This window comes from Lepus europaeus, chromosome 20 (genome assembly GCF_033115175.1).
Source record: "Lepus europaeus isolate LE1 chromosome 20, mLepTim1.pri, whole genome shotgun sequence".
NCBI lineage: Eukaryota > Metazoa > Chordata > Mammalia > Lagomorpha > Leporidae > Lepus > Lepus europaeus.
The window spans coordinates 32,656,683-32,683,921 of record NC_084846.1 but is presented as its reverse complement, the minus strand read 5'-3'; the positions used below and the strand labels follow the sequence as shown (position 1 = coordinate 32,683,921).

Genomic DNA, 27,239 nt, shown 5'->3' with positions numbered 1-27,239 from the left:
CAAGCACTTGGGCCATCCTCCACTGCACTCCCGGGCCACAGCAGAGAGCTGGCCTGGAAGAGGGGCAGCCGGGATAGAATCTGGCGCCCCGACTGGGACTAGAACCCGGTGTGCCGGTGCCGCAAGGCGGAGGATTAGCCTGTTAAGCCACGGCACCGGCCATGAGCCTGTTTCTTACTGACTTTCAGCTTCGTTCTTCTGTACGCTCTTGGTTCGCTTTCCAGCTAACAGCAGCCACAACAGTTTGATCTGCTTCATCTCTTATCCTCTCTCCTATTTTTTTGACCCATGGACTTTACACCCTTTAAAAATGTCTTTCCATTCTCATTCAAGAGATATTTTGTGAGGAAACAGAAAGAAATGCAAATTCTCCACGTCCTAGCAGAAGGATTGAGTTCTCTTTGGCTTGTTGCTGTGAAGTACCCATGGGACATCAGGTGAAACAGTTCCACGGGCAGCTGGGTAGGGGAACCTGAAACTTTGGGGAGGAGCTATCATTTTAAGTGACGTCGGCAGAAAGTGCTAGTTAAAGTGATGAGCCCACCCTGGGGAGTGTGTGTGCAGCGAGATAAGCAGTGCACCAGGCATGGAATCCCTGGAAACCCAATGTGGAAGAAGAAGGGTGGAGGAAAAGGGAACTCCAAGAATAGAACTCTGAGATCCAGGAGAGGGCGGGTTACAGACAGCGAGGCAATGGCAGATTTGCCAAAGGGGCTATGTCGCTGTGTCAGAAAAGCCCAGTGTGGTGAAACTGAAATTTCTCTTTTGAGTTTGCAAATGTAGAGGTCACTGATGGTTCCAGCAGATGATACGGACACGAGTCAGAATGCTGCCAGCGAGACAGTGCAAACTGGTTTTGCTTTGCTCTCAGAAACTGCTGACAGAGCAACACCAGAGATTGTGTCAATGACTCAGGAACCAGAGGAACCCGTCTGTGGGCCTTTTCTCTTTTCTCCAGCTTGGATTTTAAAATGCTCACTTAGGGAGTTTGGTTGACTTCTTGCTCTTTGATTACCTAAGGGAACCGTTTCTGCTGGTTTCATGTTAGAGGTCAGTTCTCAGGCTCAACTCTCAACCTCTCTAGTGTGGGATTTCAAGTTCTGGTACTGTCAGTCATGCTTGTCTTTGGATATGTACAGGCTGCAGTGTTTGCAGGATAACAGAGACAGTGCAGTGCAGTGGTTACACTTAGAATGGAGCCCACATTTCACTGTTGAGGGAGCCCAAGACCTAGTACCTCTACTGAGTTCTGAAGACATCCAGAAAGAAGACAAAGAGCAAGGTAGCGGATCTCAAAAAATCATCCTGTGACCGAGGGAGGCTGGGTTGGAACTGAGATTTTATTTTTGGGCAGATGGGCTCCCTATGACTGAAGCTGCGTTGGGCAGACTTGTGAGTCCTTCATGAGCTCACAGATGGGTGGATGGAGGAGAGCACGCTCTACACAGGGACAGGGAGTGAGCTGAGCCCCACATGGCCTGTTTACCCAAATTTAGCCATCAGGTAAATGTTTCCACCTGGATCCCCAGTCCTCCGCAGAGTGAGGAAGAGAGTCTTGCACTCTCGGACTCTCTATGTTGTTGGAAACGGGCGAAGCTGGGAAGAAGCAGCCTCCCTGAGACACATGTGGGCTTTTACTCCTCTGCGTGGTCTGGTTGATACCAGGCCATCCATTGCTCACTGGACTCCATCCTCATCATCTTCTATTGTGGGATGTTTGCAGTCAGTGTTCTTGTGCCCAGAGCTCTCTCTTCCTAGATACTCACATGGAACTCTCTTGTGGTTTTCGGATCTACTCATTTACTTCCTCCTAGGGGCCTTCCTTGACCGTCCTGACCACTCTTGCTTCCATCACTCTCCATCCCTTTGCTCTTTGCTTTAATTTTCTTAATAGGTTCCTTCCTTCCTTCCTTCCTTCCTTCCTTCCTTCCTTCCTTCCTTCCTTCCTTCCTTCCTTCCCTCCCTCCCTCCCTCCCTCCCTCCCTCCTTCCTTCTTTCGTTCCTCCCTCTCTCCCTTCTCCCTCCCTCTCTCTTTCTCTCTATTTCTGTCTCCCCACTTGATAGTAAATTTCGGGAAGGCAGCCACTGTCTCTTGTGTTCTCCATGCCTGAGCTGGAGGCTGATCCATGGTAGGAGCCAACCTCAGCCGGTCGGGTGAAGATGCAGTCTGGCTCTGCTCTGAGCTCCCTGGCATGTCACTACTTGGAAGGTTGCTCAGTGAACAGGGGGCTCTCTTGAAGAGCTGCACCAACACCTTCCAGGACTGGCGGTGAGGATCGGTGAGACGGTCTGTGGAAAAGAGCTGAGGAAAGGAGTAGAGTAACGTGAGGGGGCACACGGTGCTCACTGCTCCCACAGTGAGGGAAAGTAGAGGGAGTAACACAGCTGAAGGTAGTTCTCTTGGAATCAGGGAGAAGTTTCTTATCACACTCTGTAAAAGGCTCTTACTCATTGGTCCCAATCTTGCCACACCGTGTATCTTAATTTTTCATTTGAAAAATTTCATGGTAGTAGGCAACTAAATGGAGGCTGATTCTAAAAAAAAAAAGAAAAAAAACCACAGTGCTACATTTAGTTGAGCAAAACTAGTAACGACTTTCTCACTGGAAGTCACTGTATTTGCCATGAGATTCTGAAGTCCTAAAGGATGAAGATTTATAGCCACCCTGCAAAAAGTTATTTTTAAAACTGAAGGATGTACACTCCAGATGCATTTGGTGCAAATCAATTTTCACATCCATGCATACAAGGAGGCCTCTGAAAGTTTATGGAAGATGTGTATTGTGAAGAAATCATGCATGAATTTAATTTTTTCGGAACAAAATAAACTTATCTTATTCCATTTCTTCACGATCTTTTGGAAGTACCGTGATATGCTGGAAATCCATTATGAAGCAATTTCTGGGCCTGTGGTTTTCAATTCTTTGCAGATAAACGTGTCTTTAAATCACTTGCAATTTCAGCACTGATAAATCCTGCAGATGGTAAACCAAAACAATCCAGCTTATCCAGAAAATCTGCTTTTATCCAAAGTGGCACTGAAGCATATTCTGTCATAGCGTTTTTATGGTGGAATATAGAGTGTGTGTGCTTTTGAAGTGTCCAGATCTGGCTTTATATTTGAGCTTTGCTACTTAAGGGCTGAGGGGCACCAGAACATTATTTAAACTGGGACTTAGTCTGTGCATCTGATGTTTCTCATATAAAGCTGTGGCCTTGGGGCCCAAGATCAGTGTCACGGTCAAAGAAACACGTGCTGCCCATGCGTGGAGGGCTCTGGATGATTTACAAGAAAGAAACCCATTTAATTTGACCCAACAGAATTTCCCATTTTTCCTTAGAAACTTTATTAATATCTTGTGGAACTAATATTCTGTGAAGGACTCTAAGAAATCCTGGATTATAATAATTCCAAACATACTTTGCGTAAGAAATCGGTGTAACTTGCATTTGCATTTCCTTATGGAGCACGCCAAGTTTTTGCTTGGATGCCTAACAGGCAGCTCTTAGAGTTGTGTGCCTTCCCCTCTCCTTCCCAGCTCCCTCCACGATCTTCCCCACCTCCAGTGATGATTCCACTGTTTCTGAGGGTGGCTGCAACCCAGTACCATAATCTGGATGATTTGAAATCACACCGATTTATTGTCCTATAGTCCTGGAAGGTGGGTGTCCTGAATCAGTATGTCAGTAGGGTCGCACTGCCTCTGGTACCCTGGGAGGGGAGAATCCTTCCTTGCCTCTTTCAGCTTTTGGCATTTACCAACACTCCTCCACGTTCCTTGGTTTATAGACGCTGCACTCCATTCTCTGTATCTGTTGTCACGTAGCCATTTTGCATGTATCTTTGCATGGCCTCCTTTTCTATGCGTTGACTTCTTGTAAATTTTTTTTAAAGATTTGTTTTATTTATTTGAAAGGTGGACTGGAGAGAGAGAAAGAGAGAGAGAGAGGATCTTTCATCCAGTGGTTCATTCCTCAGATGGATGCAATGGCTGGGGCTGGGCAAAGCTGAAATCAGAAAGCTGGAACTCCATCTGGGTCTCCTACATGGGTGGCAGGGGCCCAAACACGTGGACTATTTTCCACTGCTTTAGCAGGCAACTGGATGGGAAACAGAGCAACCAGGCATTCTGATACAGGATGCCAGTGTCATAGGTGGTGACTTACTTAACCCATTGTGCCATAATATTGCTACCCCCTAGTTTTTTCTTAAATTTATTACTTATTTTGATTTTGTTTGAAACAGAGACAGACAGAACTTCCATTTGCTGGTTTACGTCCTAAATGCCTGTGACAGCCAGGCTGGATCAAATCAAAGCCAGAAGCCTGAAACCCAATGCAAGTCTCCCATGTGGTGGTAGGAACCCAAGTACTTGAGCCATCACCTGCTACCTCCCAAGAAATATATTAGCTGGAAGCTGGAGCTGGTATTCAAACCCTAGTGCTCCAATGTAGGCTGCTAGAATTCTTAATTGTTAAGTGGAATGCCCACCCCTGCATTTGTTTTTTAATTCCATTTTTGCACAGATTTTTGAAGTGTCCTCTACGTAGCAAGGGTTTAGTATGTGGTAGCTGGTATTGGTGTCATTTTCATGGTGACATCTTTGATTCTGAGGATAATCTTCCTACTTCAAAACCGTTATTAATGTTGTCTGCCTTTTAGGTCCACTCCCCAGCCCCACCTCTGCTCACATTTTCCTCCTGGTGGAATGAGATTTCAAGGTAATGCTCATTACTAGGGTATCAGATCCTATTATTTTTTTTTCTCCTCTTCCTGACTCTTCATTCTGTACCTGCCTCGTATCTCAGTTTGTCTTCCTTTCCTGTGGGTCCAGGCTGTGGTGACAGAGATAGCGATGCCTAATTCATTAGTGAGATTAGACGTGGCTGTCTGATGCCAGAAGGGCAGCCTGTGCCGGGGAGATAGGTGTGTAAGTGTCAATGTTCCTCCAGCAGAAGGTTGTCCTTTACCTAGTGTGTCATGTACCATTCCCTCTCTGGGAAAAGACTGCTTCAAATATCAATTTTAGAAATTAAAATGATTTCTTAAAGAATATGAATAGTGGATCCATCAAAATAAAGGTTTTTTTTTTCCACTATTGTTTTGCATGGAAATCTTTTAGCAAAACAGCTAGATTTGGAATTTTGGTTGGTATTTAATTCAGGATTGCACAATAGCACTTTATTATAGAATTCAGAAGCTTAGGATACATTTGAATAATGAATCTGTTTTAAACAGAACCACATTCTTGAACCTTTCTTTTATTGTAGATTTCATGGAAGTGTCTGTTACTAGTTGGCCTGTGTGTGTGTGTGTGTGTGTAATGGAATAATCTTATGTTGGGAGCTACAAAGCCCTTAAATATGTAAGGGAAATCCAAATAACTATTTTTAATTACCACAAAATGTTTTTTACATGAAAGATATTTATCCTTTGTTTAGAGTAAGCTGTAGTATAACTTGGAGATGTGAAAAGGAAGGAATATATGAGGGATATTCAGAAAGTTCATGGAACATATGTTTAGTGAAAAAAACATAACTTTGAAATCTTTCTGAAGCAAACTATGCCTGTCTTTGAATTCCATTTTCCCAAACACCTTCTGACTTGCCCTCCTAAGACTAACTTAAACCTTTGCTGTTGGTTTCTCTGTCCTCATTCTGGAGTTTTTGTGTTTGATTCTTCTCTTGGTGGTAGAACACCCCTTTCCAGTGGCTCTCAGCTGTCTTGTCTTGGGCCTGGTGCATCTGGTATGTTACTGGTGGCTTGTACACAGAGAGTACAGTTAGACGGGATTTTCCCTTTTGGACCTTCTACTGGTCATTTCAGGCGCCTGGCTCATCTTACAAGTGATGAGGGTGAGGCCAATATGTGCAGGGTAAATATTTAAATTGTTTTCTGGGAGTTAAATTCAGGATTTAGGGACTACGCTGATTTCTGCGGTATAAACACCCCGACCACTGCTCATTTCAAGCCACTAATAAGATTCCTGGACTCAGAGGTGGAAAAAACATACACAGATGCAAACAATTATATAAACTGCCCTCCAGACATACAGAAAACCCAACTCCAGACCATAGAAAATAGTAAAATCTAGTAGTAATTAGGAAGTGAACAGTTTTTGAGTACTTTTTAATAAGCTCAGGTTTTTTTATTTTTTATTTTTTAAGATTTATTTATTTATTTGAAAGGCAGAGTTACAGAGAGGTAGAGTCAGGGAGAGAGAATCTTCCATGCGCTGTTTCACTCCTCAGATGGCCACAACAGCCGAAGCTGTGCCGATCCAAAGCCAGGAGCCAGGAGCTTCTTCCTGGTCTTCCACGTGGGTGCAGGGGCCCAAGAACTTTGGCCATCTTCCACTGCTTTCCCAGGCCATAGCAGAGAGCTGGATCGGAAGTGGAACAGCTGAGACTTGAACCAGCGCTGGCACTGGTTGAGATGCTGGCACTGTAGGCAATGGCTTTACCTGCTACACCACAGCACTGGCCCCAGTAAGCTCACTTTTAAACTTATTTCAGTGCTAAGTTTCCGTGCATGGAAATTTAACCATCAGCTCTCTGGGCTGGATCTAGCAAACGAAGAGGAACCGGAATTGCTGCCTTGCCCTGGGCCCACTGAGGAGTCGTGGTAGAACCTGGATCACTACACAGCTGTGACTAGAAACCAGCCTTCTGAAAGATTTGCCTATCTCTGTTTCTACTTATTCATTTGCTTGCTTGCCACATCATCTGACAATCTACGACTATTACACGCTGTTAGTAGCTATTGAGACGATAAGAGTCGGAATATTTGAATATAATTGTAGCCACGGATGGGAGCATGGAAGCACATTAGAATTCATGCATAAATAATCCTGGCTTTCAGCCTTGGCCCACTTGCTCACTAATGGTGTCATCTTCATCAACACTGAGTTACCTCTCAGTTTTCTAGTCTGCCAGATGAAGGAACTGGACCACATGAACATTGATTATCTCGAGTTGGTCTGACTGTTTAGATCTAACAACTCAACAAATATTTGCCCAGTACCAACTCGGTGCACACTCCTCAGGGACTTTCCTGGAGGCACAATGAAATACGAGTCTAGAGACAATAAATCCTTACCACAGCAACTCACTTTTATACAGAGAGTTTTCATCTGCCATAGTGAAACCCTGAGTCCCAGGTTCTGGGGTGTCAGGAGATCGGGGCACATCTTAATAGAATGCAAGAGAAAGAAAAGTCAGTTCCGGAAGAACAATAGAACCTTATTCCTAGGAAACGCAAGAGGTCATAACCAGGTAGTAACAAGGAATAAGAAACAAGCATTTTCTTTGCCTTCGCTACCAGCTGCTTTACTTTGTTTTAAAAAAAGCAAAACCTAAACTTTTTTTCTGATTATAAGATTAATCATTACAGAACATTTAGAAATCCTTGAGAAATATTAAAATAAGGACAACATATCAAATAGCCAGCCTATTCTTAATCTAGTCATTTATCATATTTTCCAGAACATTCTCTGTAAAGTCACTTTAATTGCTGTGTATATCTCCATCGTTTTATTGTATAGTAACTTAATTATCTGATGTCTTATAGTGGGGCATTCAAATTGTTGACATTTTTCATTATTCTAAAGAACATTATGATTAATAGCTTTAATATATAATTATACATTGGACACATGGTTTCTAACTGTAATAGTTAAGGTTTAGTGAGACAACTTTAGCAAATTTTGTAGTTTTGAGCTTTAGTCTGATTCTGCCAATACTGCTTGGTATTCACCTAGATTTTATGGTTTCTAAACACTTAAGAACATTTTTCCTGAACCCTTCAATATGGTATGAACTAGAAATAGCACCAATGTCTTCATATTATTTCAAGTAGATATGACAAAGTGTAAGATTTTGTTTTTTTCACTTGTCAGGGGGAGACCTTTCTCTAGGATCTACAGAAATGTGTTCAATAAATGCTTAAATAAGTAGGAAGATTAAGGCTAATTTAAGATAAGCAAAAACATTTGAGAAAGGTGTTACAGAAGAAAAGGAAAGCCCACTTCTCCATTCCTGATAATAGCTTTCATTTTAATTAGGAGAGGTGACAGCTGGGCGGAGTTGTGGCATTCTGACTTGGGCAAGACTCTGAAATGAAGAGAGCCCTCGCTTTAATTCACTTGCACAGAACCCATGGCTAGAAGAGTGTGTGATTAAATGTTAATGAGATTTACTCAACTGACTCAACTATTATGTATTATATTTACATCACTTAAGACAAGGCTGCTTTTGCCTCTTCCTTCACCACCTTTGAATCAACATTTGCTTACAAGGAAAGTGCTGTAACTACTGGTGATTATTTAAATATTAACAGCCTCCATTAAAGGGGGCTAGGGGCTTGCAGCAGGAAGACACATGAGGAATTAGATGGCATGGTTAGTTTCTCATTTGCCCCTAGGAAAAAAACCTTACGGGAAGAGCTTCTTCCATTTTCTTTCTTTCTTTCTTTTTTTTATTTTTTGACAGGCAGACAGTGAGAGAGACAGACAGAAAGGTCTTCCTTTTGCCTTGGTTCACCCTCCAATGGCCGCTGTGGCCGGTGCACCCGCTGATCCGAAGCCAGGAGCCAGGTGCTTCTCCTGGTCTCCCATGGGGTGCAGGGCCCAAGCACTTGGGCCATCCTCCACTGCCTTCCTGGGCCACAGCGAGAGCTGGCTTGGAAGAGGGGCAACCGGGACAGAATCCGGTGCCCCGACCAGGACTAGAACCCGGGGTGCCGGCGCTGCAGGGCGGAGGATTAGCCTATTGAGCCGCGGCGCCGGCCCTCCATTTTCTTTAATACCAGTTCTTTTTTTTTCCCTGTACCAGTTAGAGAGTAGCATTGTTGATTTCAGGCATTTCTTGAAAGTAGCTCTGTTGTTAAAGCACCCGTGTAACAAGTTAGTATAATTAAAAAATAATGTTTTAATGGCTATTACCCTTGGATTTTGTGGGAACCCAATTTCAGTTTCAAAATTCATTCAGTTCCCTGTTATACTTAATAGCAAGAGGATTTTTTAGCTCTATTATGTATTTGGTTGTCTTTAATTACATTAAGTGTAGGGAATTCTATTACATTAACTTTGAGATACGACAAGGCTTATATACTCAATCAAATTATAATTATTAACTTATTTTATTGGAGAAATGTTGAAAAGCTTTTTAAATTTGTTACAACCAATATTTTCATGCTGTGCCAAACTGGGTTGTGATAAGCATATGGTTAATGGTTTGCTACACATTTGAAAGATGTTCTAATGGCTTGGCATGTTAAAGCACTGAGCAGTCAAAAGCAGACTAATATTTGCATAATTGTATGTCGTTTTTGCGTCCAGGTATCTGAGTGGAGTACTTAGTCATTTAATATATTTTAAACATTGTTTTTGTTTATTTAAGAAGTAGGGAGACAGACACAGTGAGCTCCGATCTGTTGGATCACGCCTCAAATGCCCACAGTGGCTGGCCTGGGATAGGGCTGGAGCCTGGAGCCAGGAACATGCCTGTTGCTCCCACATACACCGTGGGAGGCGAGTCTTTTTGAAGAGAAAAGCCTTTATTATCATTACTCGCGAGTAGAAAAGCGGGGCACATACGTCTCAGACCTGCTTTCCCAATTAGGGGGTGGGGGAAAGCTTTACGAATAAGGTAGGAGAGAGATGGCGCCGTTAACACCTGGCAAGACAAACCTGATTGGACAGGTGGAATAAGGCCCGCACGGTGAGGCGGACCCTCGATTCCGGATTTCCGGCTTGAAGGACCGCTCGCTTCTGAAAGGGCTCCGGTGTTCCCACGTTCCGGTGTTGCTGTGACTTCTTGGTTCCGCCCGTTAGATTTTTCTTTCTTTCGCGCATCCCTGTGATGGCTGACGTGTAGCCCTATGATCTGGGTTCTCTCTGTTGGTGTGGCCAGGGCCTAAGGAGCGGGGACTGAAAAGAGGCTCAGACCCATTGTTTAAGCGTAAAGTGGGGGAAACTTTGAAGCAAAGAATGGGGCCGCCCAAAAAGAGGATTTTATGTTTGGGGAGGCAATGGGAGACCGGGTGGAAGGGCCGCCAGACCCCACTTTACTGCCCTTGCTTGAGGTACTCCTGGGGGTCGTTGTTCTTACGTACAGTTGGTGATGATAATCTTTGCTTGAGATTCCTGTCAGCTAAAAATGCAGGGGAAAGCCCAGGGTAAGCACAACGCGCATGTTTATGTTGTTAGGTCAGTTGCCACACAGTTGTAAGCTGTTATGGCTCTTTAGCTCAGATGCATACGCTTAGCAAACATCACAGCTGAAGAGCCTTGGAAAGCTTTGTGCTCCTAAAGTTTGGCACCTGGTTTCTTGAGTTTACCTATCAGCTAGCAGGATGGAGGGTAACCTGAAGGTGGCTGCCTGTGGGATTTTCCCTATCTTCCTTCCATGTCTCATCTTCTTGAATACACAATGTCATGATTTGTGAAAGAGATGGAGGTGGGATAACTGGACATCCATTGCTGGTGTTAAATTTCCTGGCCTAGTGGGCATGGGCACCTGAGGGCTCACCGGTGCTCACGCTATCGACCCACCCGTGATGTCTTCCCTATGACCCCTGAGTTCCAGCCCCCTTTTACTTACACCTGACCTGGGCAAGGCCTTCCTAGCGTCTCTGGGCCTGAAATGTGCTGCTCTTAGACCTCACTGCCTTCCTGCAGTGACACAGAACACGGGCTGTACTCGTGTGTGATTGGTTACAGAGCCCTGTTGTCTTTAAGTTTTATTTCAGTCTCCACTGAGTTTACTTTCCAGGCCACATTTAAAAAAAAAATAGGAACTGGTCTCCTGTTTGAGAGTCCCTTAAATAACCCTGAACTAGACCATGGGCTTCAGGGTGAGCAGAGATTGGGGTCTGATTACTCACGGAGGCCTTAGCTAAGGGCCCTCACACACACTGAAACATTTGGAGGGGTGAGTAAATTGATTTCTTGCATGTGAAAGGGCTAGCTCTTTTTGATTCATTTGTGGAATATTTTTTCATCCTAGACTGGGAAGGGCTGCTTGGTGCCATGCGGAAGGTGATTGTGTTGCTGCTCCTGTTGATGGTCAGCCCCAGCAATGGGCTGTTCCGCTCCATCTACAGAAAAGCCCAGATTACAAAACCAACTAAGGGAAATGCTGGGCGGCCGTTATTTCTTACCCCTCTGATCGAAGCTGGGAAGATCAAGAAAGGTGAGTTTAAAATAGAGAACCAGTGGTATACTTTGAGCAGAATGCAAGATACTTACCAATATTTTTACTCCGTTTTTTTATTCCAAGTTATAATTATTTGATGTTGCATATTATCTGATTTTTGAGGTAAAATGAGAATTAGGTCGGGATTGTCTACCTTGTTGAGTTGTAGCATTTCTATTTATAAAATTAGTGCCTGTTCCCCCATGGGCACTTACCCACTAACCTTAAACCTTACTGCGTGTCAGTCATTGGGTCTGAGCATTTTGCATGACCTCATTTAAACATCTTGACAACTTAGAGTGTGAACTCGCTTTCCCCGTGTGCAAACTAAAGCAGAAGAGATTGAGGACTTGGCAGAGTCGCCCAGATACCAGCTGGCAGAGGCACCTTTCACACCCAGACAGCCTCACCTCATCCCACTCAGCTGTTTTCCCTCTCCAGGCTAGGGACTCGCACATCCTAGTCTCAGTTTCTTCATTAAAAAGGTGGAGGTGTATCATCTTATCCAACTTGCAGAGATACTGTGAGAAAATATGTATGGAAACTCTGTAGCATGTAAAATGCTCTTCAAATATGAATGTTTGCAAATGGCTTTATTTAGGGAATGTCAGTTTTCCTTTTTTTTTTTTTTTTTGGTGTTACTGAGACTCAAATTTATGACCTGCACCTGCTTTTTAAAACTTTTTTAAGATTTATTTATTTGAAAGGCAGAGAGGTCGTCCATCTGCTGGTTCACTCCCCAGATGCTTGCAATGGCCCAAGCTGTGCCAGTCCAAAGCCAAGAGCCAGAAGCTTCTTCCAGGTCTCCCTCGTGGTGCACCTTCTCTCTCTCTCTCTCTCTTTTTTTAAAGATTGATTTATTTATTTGAAAGTCAGAGTTACTCAGAGAGGAGAGGCAGAGAGAGAGAGGTCTTCCATTCAATGGTTCACTCCCCAGTTGGCCGCAATGGCCGGAGCTACGCCAATCTGAAGCCAGGAGTCAGGAGCTTCTTCCAGGTCTCCCATGCGGGTGCAGGGGCCCAAGGACTTGGGCCATCTTCTACTGCTTTCCCAGGCCATAGCAGAGAGCTGGATCGGAAGTGGAGCAGCTGGGTCTCGAACCGGTGCCCATATGGGATGCCGGTGCTTCAGGCCAGGGTGTTAACCCGCTGCACCACAGCTCTGGCCCCACACCTGCTCTTAATGTTTCTTTGTGCTTAGGTAGATCACTGTATTGATGAAGGACTTACTCTTGTTGGACCCCAGTAGATTCCTGCACAATAACATGGATTAGAGGCAGCTGTTCTGAGGAACTGTTTGTGGAGAGAAGCAGAGGAATGGAGTGGTGGTGAGAGCCAGGGAGCCATGTTGCCAAGGAAGGGATTTTAAGAGGACAGGAGAGAATGTTCGTGATTGGAGATGATGGGGGTGTGGCAGGCGTTGATTTGGTGAGGAACAGCATTGTTTGGGACTGTGTTACAGTGAGTAAGGCATGTGGAAGTGGTGACGTGCACTCAGGAGCCTGAAGTTTCGCCCTGCTCCCAAGTGGGAAGGCAAGGTTTGTGCCAGTGAGGCTGGGGAGTAGGTAGATGTGATGGGGATATGGTTGTAATTGAACGTTTAGGGGTGTGATCATTTTAAAGATCAAAAAAGAAATCTAAATGGTCCATACGGATATATGATTTCATCATTTTTGTTTTGATTTTGTTTTAAACCAAGACACTCTTTTACTCTAAAGGTAGACTTAAGTCCTGTTTGTTTGTCTTGGAATGTGCATTGGCTCCAAGTTTCAGCATCTCTTTTTCTAAGGAAGGGTGGAAAATGTTGATATTGTATTCAGTGTATTTTTAAAAGGACTCATTTCTGATGGATGTAGAGAACTCATGGAAAGATGATTACCCGGTTGAGTAGGTTATCCAGTGACACATGAAGAGCCAAATGGGATCAGATACACTTATTTCAGCTTCCTTAATCAGTGGAGACTGATGACTTAGATTACCTTCATTAACAAGAAATCAAAAGGAAATCATTTAATTTAGACCTGAAAATGAGTTAAATAATCATTGTAGGTTGAATATTCCTTATCTGAAATGCTTGAGCCAAGAAGTATTTGAGATTTCAAATTTATTTTCATACTTGGGGATATTTGCATACAGATAATGAGATATCTTGGATAGCCCCAAGTCTGAACATGACATTCATGTTTGTTTCATATGAACTACATATATAGCCTAAGGGTAGTTTGACACAGTATTTTCAGTGGGCCTTCGTTTTGACTGTGACCTGTCACAGGCAGTCAGGTGTGGGATTTTTCACTTGTAGTATCATGTTGGCTTTTGGACCTGGGATGCTCAGTGTGGATAACCAAACCCTACCAATCCCCAAGTGAGGACCTTGAGTCTCAGTACCTTACATGAATTGCCCAACAGTTGTAGAGAATAGAAACAGGGTGGAAGAGGTGGCTTTGGGGCCCCATCTTCTGTCTGCTGCTCTGTGTCTTGCTATTGTAACTTACTTCCCTTTGAGAACCTTGTGTGACCAGATGTGCACACATTAAACAAGGAATAAGGCAGTGCATACCAAAGCCCTGACATTTCACAACTGAGGTTAAGTACACTAGAAAATTAGAGAAAGGAGCTACTATATAGGTTGACAAATCCAGGGAGAATATATTAATAGTAATAGTGGTAAAATAATTAGTAGGTAACATTTAGTAATTATATCCCCATATCTAGCATAGCACCTGGGTGTAATAGGTACTCAATAAATATTTGTGGAATTTAAATTTGAGTCCTAACCATGCAGGTATTGTGCTTTATATCCACCGGTTCATTTAATCCGCAGAGCAACCCTGACAAGGAAAGCCTAGTTGTTCCATTTTACAGATGAGGAAACTGAGGCCTAGAGAATTTGAGTGTCTTGCTCAGGGCCATAAAACTAGTGAGTGACGGAGCTGGAATTAAAACCTACACCTGCTGACCTGAGAGCCTGCAGTACAAGTCACCATGCTGTGTAACTAGCTCCATACTTGACAGTTTGGGGTCAGAGTTGATAAATAGAGACAGGTCGATGTACCCTGAATGAGGGAGACAGCTTAAATAAAGGCATTAAGTGAGAGTGACTGTGGCATGCTTGTCATTCATTGGGTAGAATCATGTGGAAAGAATAGAGAAGTGCAGTTGAGAGGTGCCCACAGCCCTCCTGCCCGTTTTCTACTTGCAAGCGTGCCGCAGCTGTGGGCATCAGTGGCAGCCCAGGGAGATTCTGAGGGAGGTAGATTTCCGTTCTGCCCTTCTGTGCCAAGCCGGAGAGCTTGGCACAGCTCATCCAACGAGCGCCTCCGTGTAAAATATTCAGTCTGCTATGGCATCGCTGAAAGTTGTTACACATTCCGATTCTTTGAGCTGAATTTTAAGTGGCTGATCCAAAATCTGGTACATCTGGATGTCCCAGTGCAGCCCTGACAACATAATTAGGGATAATTTTATTCATCCGTTTTATGGAAAGTTCAGGAAGCTCTGGACAGATGGTCAGCCAGCTCCCTTAAGTCCCCTTTGTTTATCAAGCCTGTCAGAGCCCTCAGAACATGCTTCTTCATATTGCAGGGGAACATGTTCGGGGTAAACAGCGGTTCACAAAAAGACAGGGGAAATTTTTATTTTTTAATCTCCAATTAGCTGGTTTAGTTTGATGTAATTGTAATTGCATGTTTACTTTCTCTGCAGCTAGAATAAATCCTGACTCTCTCAAACAGAATGAACACATGAGGCAAATTTTAGCATGTTTGCAAACACTGCATTTTCGCAGACTTTAAAGAATGTTTTATTGTGAGGTCCTAACTCTGGCAGTGCCTTGCCCATGATGGTGATAACTCAAATTTATGAATCTGACGTGCACCCTGATTAGCCGGGTCAAGCCCTTCTCTGGGCACACCCCAGTCTTTTGGAAAGTGCCAGTGTCCCAAACACTGGTAACAGCACTCACACACACAGAGGAAGTGAACTCACTTCCAAGAAGACTTTTCCTTTTCTTAACTGTTTGAAAGATTTGTATGGTGAGTCACGGTGCCAGAAAGACACATACTGCTACGTGTCCAGGGTTTGTTGTCCACGTTCCATTAATAGACTCTGGGAGGGTGACCAGGACATTGAAAAATACAGCAACAACAACAGAAGTTCTTTTTTTTTGTAGACAGAACTGAATCATTTTACAGTGATTGGGTTAGTGGGAATTAAAAGCATGAGACAAGGTGAAAACCTTTTCATGGCCCAGAGAAAATTTCTCAATAAGATTTCAAGGAGATCTGCCTGCCTTAGGTGGTTTTTGTAGAAATAAGCTAATCTTGGTGTGTTGTCAGAGTGACTTCCTTTAGTTCATTTGGCTACTTGCACATCCATTCGTTCGTTAGCATGCATTCATTAGAAAGGCTTTCTCGAAGGTCTTAAGTGTGGGAATCTGTGTGCTAAGTCCCACAGGGCACAGGGATAAACAGACGGATTCCCTGTTTTCCATCAACTCTGAATGAGGTGGGGAGGGCGAAATGTACCGAAGTTCAAGGTGGCTGAGAGGCAACTTTGCATCCCCAGGACGGGCAGGCAAGGGAGCCTGGGAACTGTTTCGAGAGCAGGCCAGTGAGCCCTGGGCTGTGCTGGTCGCAGGGAGACGGATGGATCCAATCAGCCACCCCTCTATTCCATTCCCTCCAGCTCCTTTCCATTATATATTTTCTCTTTTTCTCATTATCCTTTGACCTGCCTCATTTTTCTCTGTCGTCTTTCTCGAATCTTCCCCTACCCGTTTACATCTCTGTGGTCCACACTTCACCCATTTCCAACCCTCCTGATGTGGGGTGTGTCTCTGATTGATTTTGAGAAGATTAATAGTTTTGCTAAAAATATTTCTGAAGTGTTTTGAGGGCTGCTCGCCTGGAGGGTGATCTTTCCTTGGGCTGGTTGAGAGTGGAAGAGGAGCAGAAGAAAAGATAGGCAGAGGTGAGCGTCAGGGCAGGGCCAGGCCCTGTGCCCCCACCACCCCCATCCTCTGTTCTTTCTCTGAAAATCCTCCTGGCTGTGCCTTTTCTTTGCTGTTTTCTCGTGGGGAGGGATGGGTCTCGCTGGGGGAGAGAAAGAGGCCACAGAGGTGGGGTTAAGCACCCTCCCCTGGGCGAAGGGAGCTGAGCCAGACAAGGCAGGTTTCTAGATGCCCGTTGACCCTCCCACTGCCTGGGCCCTTGTTTTAAGCCCAGCTCTGTGCGTGTTTGTGTGCAGTTTCCCGTTTGGTCCTTACCAAACGCCTGTAGTAGGGGAGTCAGCAGCCACATTTTAGAGGAAAGGAAAGAAGATCGGAGATGAGGGACTTGCTGGGGAACCTGGACAGGATTTCAGGCCCAGGGCTGTCCCACCAGGAAGCTCTTGGTGCCAGCCTAAGCAGGACCTCCCCCCACCTGCCGGCCGGTCTCCTCTGCCCTCAAGTGCTCCCCGCTGCTGCTAAGTGGACGCACTGCATAGGTGACAGCAACAGCTCTGCTCCCTGCTTGCCAGCTCCTCTGCGGGTTCCTCATGCGGGGGCCCTTAGTCCTGCAGACCCAGCAGGCAGCCCGTCTTTCGTGAGAAACAGAAGCACGGGGGCTTTGTGTGCCTGCCCTAGGGTCACAGGCTGGCTGGTAGCAGTGCTAGGACTGGCCAGGTCCTAGGGAGAGGTATCCTTGCAGTGTCCCTTTGGGGTAGGCATGCCGTTTTAGAAGAGGAGCTTGCAGCCTTGAGGCAGTGCTGTGCTGGGGAGTGTGGAGCCAACCACGCCCTCTCGATGACGTCACTGAGAGCTCACCAGCAGCATCTTGACTCAGTGGCTGCGCAGGCTCAGATTCCTCCCTCCCAGCCAGCCCCCGGCTTCTGTCTCAGACCTACAGAGCTCCCTTGAGTGGTGGCTCTTTCCCGGGGACATAGCCTTTGTCTGCACTCGTGGACGGGTCTCCATGCAGACTTCCTCCCCACCCCCCTCTTCTCTGTTCCCTCTCCACGCCCTTCCTGATCACTGCCCCTCATGTTCCCTGCCACCCGCCCCTTCTGATGGAGAAGCCTGCAACCTAGGGCTGGGCTTAGATCCCACCTCTCCTGCACTGGCTGTGTGACCTTGGGCAAGTTCCTTAACCTGTCTGTCCTTCAGTTTGCTCATCTGTAGAGTGGGGGAATAGCTCTGCCTCCCACGTAATATGACACCTTCTCTGTGTGGGTGTCTATTAGTGTGAGCTACTCCTGGGTGCCCTGGCTGTCTGAACATCTCTCTTTCCTCACTGCGTCTGCCCCATTGCACCATAGCAAGCCAGTACCTCTGTCCTCTATGACTGTCCAGCTGCCACTGAGTAGCCACGAGGTCACCCCCAGTCTCACTGCCTCCCTCTCCCCAGCAGGTCCAGTCACCCCTGTCTCCCACATGTCCCAGTTCATTCCCCTTTATGTATGTTTAAATTTTAAAAAAAGATTTAATTTATTTGGAAGGGAGAGATGAAGAGACAGAGAATATAAATATCTGTAATCTGCTGATTTACTCCCCAGGTGGTCACAGCCGCCGAGGCTGGACCACACTGAAGCCAGGAGCCGGGAACCCTCATGTGGGTCTCCAGCACGCTTGGCAGGAACCCCAGAACTTGAATCGTCATCTGCCTCTTCTCAGGCACATTAACAGGGAGGCAGACCAGAAGTGGAGCAGCTGGGTTGCACACGAGCCCAGGGACACAGGATGTGGGTGTCCCAGGTGGCTCAACCTGCTGCCCCCCCAGAGCCACCCCTTTATGGCAGTGGCAGGCCTTGGCTACTTGGAAGCCACAGTGCGCGCACGCGGGCTCCCCTCCGTGTGAGAGCGGCTCAGCCACATCCTTTCCCTGCAGCCCCATTCCCACGTGGTCCGATGTGAGCACTTGGTTTACGTGTGGTATGAGGACAGGTGGATGGCTTTTCTTTCTTTTCTGAAAAGTCTGCTACAGCTTATAATAGGTAATTAGGGACCTCTCCCACCCCCTGCTGAATACTTACACGTTTCGCTTGTCCTTGGCTGAATTGTGTGTGGAATGTGTAGGACGGGTCACAGCTGGCTAGAATTTGCTGCCATTAAGTGCCCTTCAGCCAGTTCCGTTGTGGCCTCTCGGGACTCTCCATCCCAGATCGGATCCCTGGGAAGAGTCTCGAACATGGCTCACACAGTGTTTTTCTCTAACCCTTGGGTATGTTTTTTTCTCACCAGCCAGAGAACTGAGCTTGGTCAGTCCTTTCCCAGTGCTGAACGTGAAGAGTTATGCTGGCTACATCACCGTGAATAAGACCTACAACAGCAACCTCTTCTTCTGGTTCTTCCCGGCTCAGGTAGGCACGCACAGGTGGTCAGTGGGAACATCACAGTGCCCACGAGCTGGGGGTGCCAATCGAGGACGAGGACAGCAAGCTAGAGACCCACGGGGGTTTTGTGGGCTTTTAAGACAGGTTTTAATTGACCCAGAGTATTTGCCCATATTGATAGGGTACAGGGTGACCTTTCAATCCACGTATGCAGTGTGTAGCCATCACAGCAGGGAAACCGGCATCGCCACCACCCCGACATTGGCCATTTGTTTGTGTAAGGAACCTTCTAGCTGCTCCCTTCCAGCTGTTTTGATCCTCAATTAGTCTTGTCAACTACAGTCATCCTGTAAGGCTGTTGCATGTTAAAAGGTATTTCTCCCATCCAGTTGCACCCTACAAGGGTTTAAAGAAGTCTTTTCAGATTCTTTTTTTTTTTCTTTCTAAAAATAAATGCTAGCAACACTGTGAGGTGTTCCTGTTTATGCGCAGGAAACAAATGTTATTGGGGTAAGGGGAAGTCCAGCTTTTATAGCCCTCGCAGCCTCGGTGGGAAGAGGAACACTGCCACCTTCTTCCTGCCACCGTCTGCTTCCGATCTTGTTGTTTTATTCTAAAAATACTTGGGCCAGGGGTTGGTGACAGAGGCCATGGGGGGATGAGGAGAGGCAGATTCTTGCAGCTGACAGGTAATGCTTATCTGAGGGGTCTGCATTTAACCCCCATGGGTGTGCTGGGTTGCCCTGTCTGTGGACTCCTTCATGCCGTCACTACACACTTGTTGAGCCTATACCAAATTGAGAACTGACCTCTGCCTCTGAGGGCTTTTGGAGGTAGGGTTGGTGATCTAGAGTGGCTTCCTGGAGGAGGGGTCATTCACCTTTGGCCCTAGTAGACAGAGATGGGTGTTTCTTTGTACGCTACTGTGTTCGGCAGTCTTTTGTTGCTACTCTGATACACCTGAGACAAGTTACTTAGGAAAGAAAGGTTTATTTGGGCTCATGGTTTTGGATTAGGCAGTCCAATTGTCTAAGCATCTGGCAGTTGGTGTGGAATGTGTGCCAGGAGGGGAAGGGTCACATGGCAAGGCAGGTAGCAGAGAGAGCGGTTGGTCCTGATGCGGGCTTTTTAACCCATCCTCTCAAAGGAACTGCCTCCAGGTACACCCCCAGTCACCTAAGGACCTTCTATTAGGCACAGCTTCTAAACACTGTGCTTGGATTATGTTTCTACCTTCTTAGTACCATTAATTTATGACTCTGGGGCTTAAAGTCCTTCATGAGTTTGGGAGCCAAATCATATTCAAGTAATAGCATTTACCAATTCTGTTTAGCTTATGTCCAGGTCACCAGTTCTTGTGCATAAACAAGATACTTTTAGCTTAGGGATGCCACTGGGGACACTGGTGGAGGTGCTGAGATGCATTAACAAGTTTTATCCCACCACACGGTGAGTTTCTGCTTTTAATTCTCCAAATCGGATTTGCTTACGAAGCTAAAGAAAGCAGAGAAAAAGCTATCCCCGCGGAGGGTGGTATTTGTATTTGCATGTGATTTGCATATAGCCTTGTTGCGTATATAAGAACTGGATAAATGGCTTAATCCTGCGCAATTTCCACAGTAAATTGTTTCTGTTGGTACTGTTGAGTTTTATTTTCTTGACGTCTCCTTCTGCATGTGCAGCCTTGTGGCACCTGGCATGGTTCACCCTTAAGTAATCTGTTGTTAGGTGGGGCGCGAGACGTGGTGAAGAGTTCCACAGGCTTTGTGGGGGCACTCCCTCTCTGGAAGGCACCTGTGTTTTCTGGAGTGAGTTTCCATTTCCCTCCTCGTTGTTACTGTTGCATGAGAGGCCTGGAGCTTGGTGTTTACGGAGCTGTTGAGCTTCAGGGCTGGACAGGTACAAGGTTAGCACCTAAGTGTGAGTGCCCTCCCATCTCCTGCCAGAGGGCTGGAAAACACCCTGCTGTAGTGTATGGCGGTCTGCCTGCACTCCAGGGCACGGGGCAGTGGGCCTGCAGATGAACACAGGGCAAACACATTCAGCAAACTATACATACTACGTCTAGAAATAAGAGTCATTCTTTTTTTTTTTTTTAAAGATTTATTTATTTCTTCGAAAGTCAGTTACATAGAGAGAGGAGAGACAGAGAGAGAGAGATGTCTTCCATCCGATGGTTCACTCCCCAGATGGCCGCAATGGCTGTAGTTGCGCCAATCCAAAGCCAGGAGCCAGGAGCTTCCTCCAGGTCTCCCACGTGGGTGCAGGGGCCCAAGGACTTGGACCATCTTCTACTGCTTTCCCAGGTCATAGCAGAGAGCTGGATTGGAAGAGGAGCAGCCGGGACTAGAACCGGCACCCATATGGGATGCCAGCGCTTCAGGCCAGGGCATTAACCCGCTGAACCACAGTGCTGGCCCCGAAATAAGAGCTCATTCTAACAGTAGAAATTTTTCTTGTATTCTTAGAAGTTTCTGAAACTTTACACCTTTCAGAAATCTCTGTACATGGGCCCTTTTTCATACCCCATCTTTCAGTATTGTTGGATGCCGGATGCCATCATTTGTCACTAGCCCCTCCCCTGTGTTAGTTGTCTGTTGCTGCCATAACAAATGTCCATGAGCTTCACATCTTCAAACACACGGACTTGGTTATCTCACAGTTCTGCAGGTCAGAATTCTGACGTGGGTCTCTCTGGGTCAAAAACAAGTGGTTGGCAGGACGCAGTCTTTGGGAGGCCCTAAGAGGGAATTGTGATTTCCAGGGGCTGCTCAGATTGGCTCCTGTCCTCCTGCAACATCTTCAGAGCCTGCACTTGCTCCTGCCAGGTGACTCCTCCTCACATTGCATTGCTCTGGTGCTGTCCATGGTCATCACTTAGTCTCCTCTGCCTCTGTCGTCCTGCTCCTCCGTCTTCCAGAGGTTACACTGGGCCCTCCCAGACAATCCAGGGCAACCTCGTTATGTGAAGGCCAGGCTATCAGCAGCCTGCACTCCCCTCTGCCCCACAGCCCAGCACATCGTAGGCTAGCACGTGGGCTGCTTGCGGGAGGTGGGGAGTTGGAAAACTTGGCTGGTGAGTGATTCTAAGTTTGTCTCATGCAGCTATGTTGTAGGGAAGAAGTGCACCTTTGACTTCCCCCAGGGATTCTGGCTGGGCCACTGGGAGAGGCCAACAAGTTGCAGAATTACCAGGATGGATCACACTTTGTGAAGCCATCCCTCCAGCCTGCAGGCCACTGTCCTGTGCCCAAAGCTCCTGGCCCCTAAGTGGCCCCCCACTCTTTTGCCTAGAGTAGGCAAAGCAGCTGGAGGTGGGCTGTGGTCCTGTGCACCCGCTGGGATGAGTGCTGGAAAGAGGAGCTGGAGAGGCAAGTGCAGCGAGCACAATGAGTGTCAGCTGTCACGGTCCTGCTGGGTGTTTCTTTAAGACTTGCTGGGGCTCAGTCCCCTCTTCCCTGCCCCCCATCTTCCTCGCAATCCCTGTCCCCACCCCAAGCTCGGTCCTACCCCAGCCAGAGAAACATAGTCGCTTTGTTTTCTTTTCTGCCCTGTTCACTGTTTATGATCTGATTAGTTCCTGGTAGACATCTGGACCTTGAGAATCTTCTTTGATGAGGGAAATGATCAAATAGAAACAAATGAGAAGCCCAATTATTTTTCCCTTCAGTTGCCTGTGAGCAGGTGAAGGTTGTTGTCTGGAACGCAGCTGTTGTGCTGGGGCTATAAGGCTGTTCGGGGGAAGGGCGCAGGTATCACAGTGCTCTTGGTCGCCAGACAGGTCTGAAACCTCCCCACGTGAAACAGTGGCTTGGCCGTGGTGTGTGGGCGTGGGGTTCCCCCGTGCAGTAACTGGAAGCCTCGCGGGGTGCGTGCCCTGACCAGATTGTGGTCTTTTGGGTGTAGTACTTCGGCTGTACACATAGCCTGAAATGATTCCAGAAGATGTGGCCGTGAGGCTGCCACAACAAGAAAGACTTTCAGCACCCAGTGTTCTGTTGAAGTGACAGAGGAGGCCGCAGTGGGCAGAGCTGACAAGACGGTGTTCCAGACAGGTGTCGCCCACGGCCGCGGGCATTGTCTCAGGATCTCCGTACCCAGAGGCTCACCCGCACAGCCAGATAGCGGGGGCTTTCCGCTGTAAAGCATGGTGAGACTGGCTCGGGTGAAGGAGACCAGTCCTGTGACGGGGAAGCAGTGGTTCCCCAAAGGAGGGACAGCCCAGTTAATTTGGCAGAAATGTTAGGTCCTTGCCTATCACAGGGAAGTGGCTGATGTTGTCACCAGGAGGGAAATGACTCCTGCAAGAAGCCAAAGGTGGAGAAAATAAGAGATCCAGGAAGGATGCCCCACGCTTGTAACATCCTCTGAGTAACTTTGCGGGGGAATGCTGCTCTCAAATTAGTTTTGTTTTCCTGTTATTTCTGTGAAACTCCTGTTATTGTCTACAAATCAGTGCATAATGGATTCCAGAACTTGCACTCGCTGTGTAATGGGAATACAATCTGCAAGAGAAATGAGGGGTAGGCACTTGGCATGGAATAAAAATTATGATGAAGCCATTGCAAGTGCAGCCATTAGAACATCCGGTGTTAAATGAACATTGTGTGCTAAGCAGTGGGCTTTCTCTTGGTCCTTACCAGAACCCCATGGAGAAGGAATTACCCCTACTTTATACATAAAGAGAGTATCAGAAAGCAAATAATTAATTCTAAGCTCCCCAGCTAGAAATTGGCAGAGTAGAATTTTTTTTTAAAGAATTATTTTATTTATTTGAAAAACAGTTACAGAGAGAGGCAGAGCCAGAGAGAGAAAAAGAGGTCTTCATCCACTGGTTCACTCCCCAAATGACTGCAGCGACCAGAGCTGAGCTGATCCAAAGGCAGGAGCTTTTTCTGGGTCTCCCATGCAGGTGCATGGGCCCAGGCACTTGGGCCATCTTCTACTGCTTTCCCAGGCCATAGCAGAGAGCTGGATCAGAAGTGGAACAGCCAGGATTCAAACCAGCACCCATATGGGATACTGGCACTGCAGGTGGTGACCTTACCCACTATGCCACAGCGCCAGTCCCTATGATTACTTTTTATATGTCTAACAGAAATGCTGTATGGAACTAAACCAGTCACAACAATTTAGGAGACTAAAGAAAACAGGAAATAGAAATTCCAAATCAGCACAGCCTATCACCAGTCAAAAATGCAGAATGATTGTGTTTGAGTCAGTAGTTTAGTCACTGCAGTTGGGATTGTCACATTTAAGAAGATAAAAAGACACATAGAATATGTATGCTGAACTCTATATGTAACACAGAGTTAGTTATATGTATTTTGAGGCAATTGGAAAAAGATCCCAGTTAAAATAAGAGGGGGAATAAGAGATGGAGGAGGTAGTCTATATATATTTATAACTGTAAAACAGTCTAGTTCTGCATACACTCATACAGACTTACCTCTAAGGGTATAGCCTAAGGACTAGTCATGGGCCTCCAAACCCATAAGCATCGGTGATATAAATGTCGTTTTCACTGTTAAAATTATCATATTAAATGTTAAAACGGAACAGATAGATCGGTCTAAGTTTTAAAAGGGATGATATAAGTAACATCAAGTACCCGATAAAAATAATAGAATTAAAAAGGAAGGAAGGACCAACATGGGAAGCAGTCCACACAGCAGACTCCTAGAATGACATTCACAGTAAATAACACTCTGACCTCAGAATCAACCCTTAAGGCTTCCTGGTCGGGCTGAAAGGCATGGAAAGCCAAGACTCTGTGACAAAAAAATATCCTACACAGAGGATCTCTGTGAGACCTCAAAGGAAAGAAAGGGTCATCAAAGGATACACTCTTCTCTGAAGAGAGGAGAGAACATCCACTTTGCTTATGGCCATGTCCGAATACCGACGGAGTCTATGGTCACAAAAGGCCATAAGACAAGGCTCTCAGCAAAGGCATCTAGGTCTCTCCCTGCATTCAGCAGCCTGGGCTCCGTGGCACTTGAGGCTTTGTCTAAAGTGGACAACAGGCTACCTATGTTCCTATAGCTACAAAACACAGTCAACTATCTTTTCCATGCCCTTGGCAGCCCATGGCAAAAGCCTCGGATGATCACTGACGTCATAAAAAAAGAGTGTTAATTGTTAAAGGAACAACAGTAGTTACTGTGCACTTGCTCCCCATGTAGGACCTCTGTCCCTATTGAATTGTAATATGAGAATTGACTGCAAATTCTCTCCCCAAACTGTACTCTGTATGTTGTGTGTGTGTGTGGGTGCAAATCATTGAAGTCTATGGTTAGCATGGAGTTGGTCCTCTGTATATAAAGTCAAACTAAATCCTCTGCCTTGCGGCACCGGCACACCAGGTTCTAGTCCCAGTCGGGGCGCCGGATTCTATCCCGGTTGCCCCTCTTCCAGGCCAGCTCTCTGCTATGGCCCGGGAAGGCAGTGGAGGATGGCCCAAGTGCTTGGGCCCTGCACCCGCATGGGAGATCAAGAGAAGCACCTGGCTCCTGGCTTCGGATCAGCGCGGTGCACCAGCTGCAGCGGCCATTGGAAGGTGAACCAACGGCAAAAAGGAAGACCTTTCTCTCTGTTTCTCTCTCTCACTATCCACTCTGCCTGTCAAAAAAAAAAATAAAAATAAAAATAAATAAAATAGAATAAAATAAAAAATAAAGTCAAACTAAAAATGAACCATAATGATGAAGAAGGAGATGGGAGAGGGAATGGGAGGTGGGATGGGAGGGTGGGTATGGGAGAAAGAACCACTATATTCCTAACGTTGTATCTATAAAAATGTATCCATTAAATAAAAATTAAAACAAAAAAAGACATAGATTATTGTTTTCAAATTAGCATCCTTCTTCTTGGGAAAAGATAGTTGACTGTGTTTTGTAGCTGTAGGAACATAAGTAGCCTGTTGTCCGCTTTAGACAAAGCCTCAAGTGCCACAGAGCCCAGGCTGCTGCATGCAGGGAGAGACCTACATGCCTTTGCTGAGAGCCTTGTCTTACTCTCCTGACACAGCAGACTGCCAGGATCCCTGGCCCTAGAGTGTCTGGTGATGGTGATCGGTCAGAATCATACTGAGGACTAACCAGGGCCCAAACAGTGTGAGGCGTGTGACACTTCCTGTGAGGAGGCGCCCTCACCAGCCAAGTGCAGCCTTGCTTAATCAGACACCAGGAAATCAAGGCGTCACCGGGTTCGGTTATCAGAGCACCCTTGAACCAATGATCCAGGGAAAGAGCATGGACCATGGCCCAGTCTGATGCTGGTGGCCAGAATAGAAGGTGTTCTCTCTGGCAATCGAAGAGCATGTCCCAGAGGGTACCTGGCAGCCCCCAAGGTGGTCTCACCTGGGAGTGAAGGCGTGGAAGGCACTCACAGGGCCTCAGCGTGTGCCCTTGGATGGGTGTCTGAATTTCTTCAATAGCAGGATCAAGGTGATGGATTTCCTAGCTTGCTGCTGCTCCTCGAAATACCCGGCAAGCTTTGGGAGTATGATCGGCCCTCCTGCTCAGTGTTAGCTCACGCAGCAGAGTCTGCTCCTACAGATCTGGAGAGGGCCCATCGTTCTAGCAAGTTCCACAGTGATCTCGGGGCCCCTGGTCAAGGGAATTGTGTTTAGGAAAAGAGGACTAGCTGTCAGGATGCTGGGATCCTAACTCCAGGGCTGCAGTTCCTGGTTTTTAACTCAGGACACAGCATTTATATGCTTGGGCCTTAGTTTTTCTGGTCTAAGCCGAAAGATGTTAAACCTGGTTGATTTCTAATGTCCCATCTCGGTCTCATGTTCTAAGGTGCTGTTGTTGGCCATCCTGTCTACAACACTTGGTTCCATGTGTTCACTGTGATTAAAGGCAGCCGAGAACTCCAAATCAGGATGTAGGTTGAGTGGAGTCGCCCTTAGATTTGCAGCCTCTGGTGGAGTGAGCCTCCAAGATTGTCCCCAGTGATCTTCGTCTGTTGGTGTATGTGCCCTTGTGTAGTTCCCTCTCCTGTTGAAGAAAGACTGGCCTTTGTGACCACTGCACTACAGCGGAAATGATGATGTGTGACTTCCAAGGCATAAAATGATAAATGGCAACATCGCTTGGACCTTGGTCTCTTGGATTCGTCCGGAGGAAAGCCAGATGTTGAGAGAACACTAAAACAGGAGGAGCCATGTGGAGGGGAGGTGACGGTCATGTCGCCCCAGTCAGGTTGGATAATATCGATGGTGACCTCATGGAGCACCCTGAACCAGAACTCCTGGCCAGATATCCCCAAGTGCTGACCCACAGAAAGCATGAGAGACAGTATGTCATTGCTGTCTTAGGCCACAGATTTGGAGAGATGTTATACTGCTTTAGATAACTAACACAGCCTCTTCTCTTGTACTTTTGGGTGATGGCTGTGAGATCTTGTGACAGCTGGCATCTAACTTATGAGATGGGAGTGGTGCCCACTATACCAGGTGTGTGTGTGTGTGTGTGTGTCTCAGCTCTGGTTCTATGCTCTACACCTGCTCCACCACAATAGAGCCTTAAGCCTTGTTCCTACGTAGTGAGCAACATATTAAGCTTTGTCAGTAGGGGGCGCTGGAGGGACACTACTTGAGGATATTGGCTTCTCTTCCTGGTCCCCCTCTCCTTTGTTTTGCTCTTTTCTTGCTGTGGCTGCCCAGTCTGTCAGTTTGTTTGGTGCAGTCTCCGGTGACACTGCCTTGGCTGTGTACCCAGAGCACAG

At 46.5% G+C, this 27,239-nt stretch overlaps 1 protein-coding gene across 3 annotated transcripts in view; it reads left to right on the top strand.

Moving 5' to 3' along the window:
* The window catches only part of CPVL (carboxypeptidase vitellogenic like), a 145,190-nt gene that overhangs the window by 9,721 nt on the left and 108,230 nt on the right, over positions 1–27,239 (top strand). For 2 of the 3 annotated variants that reach the window (XM_062178615.1, XM_062178614.1), the window contains exons 2-3: positions 11,008–11,193; positions 18,415–18,533. In XM_062178615.1, coding sequence (XP_062034599.1) covers positions 11,031–11,193; positions 18,415–18,533 — 282 coding nt within the window. In that variant the 5' untranslated portion in view covers positions 11,008–11,030. Of the gene's footprint in view, positions 1–10,842; positions 10,856–11,007; positions 11,194–18,414; positions 18,534–27,239 lie in introns of those variants that run through there. The other variant, XM_062178616.1, reaches the window with a different exon arrangement.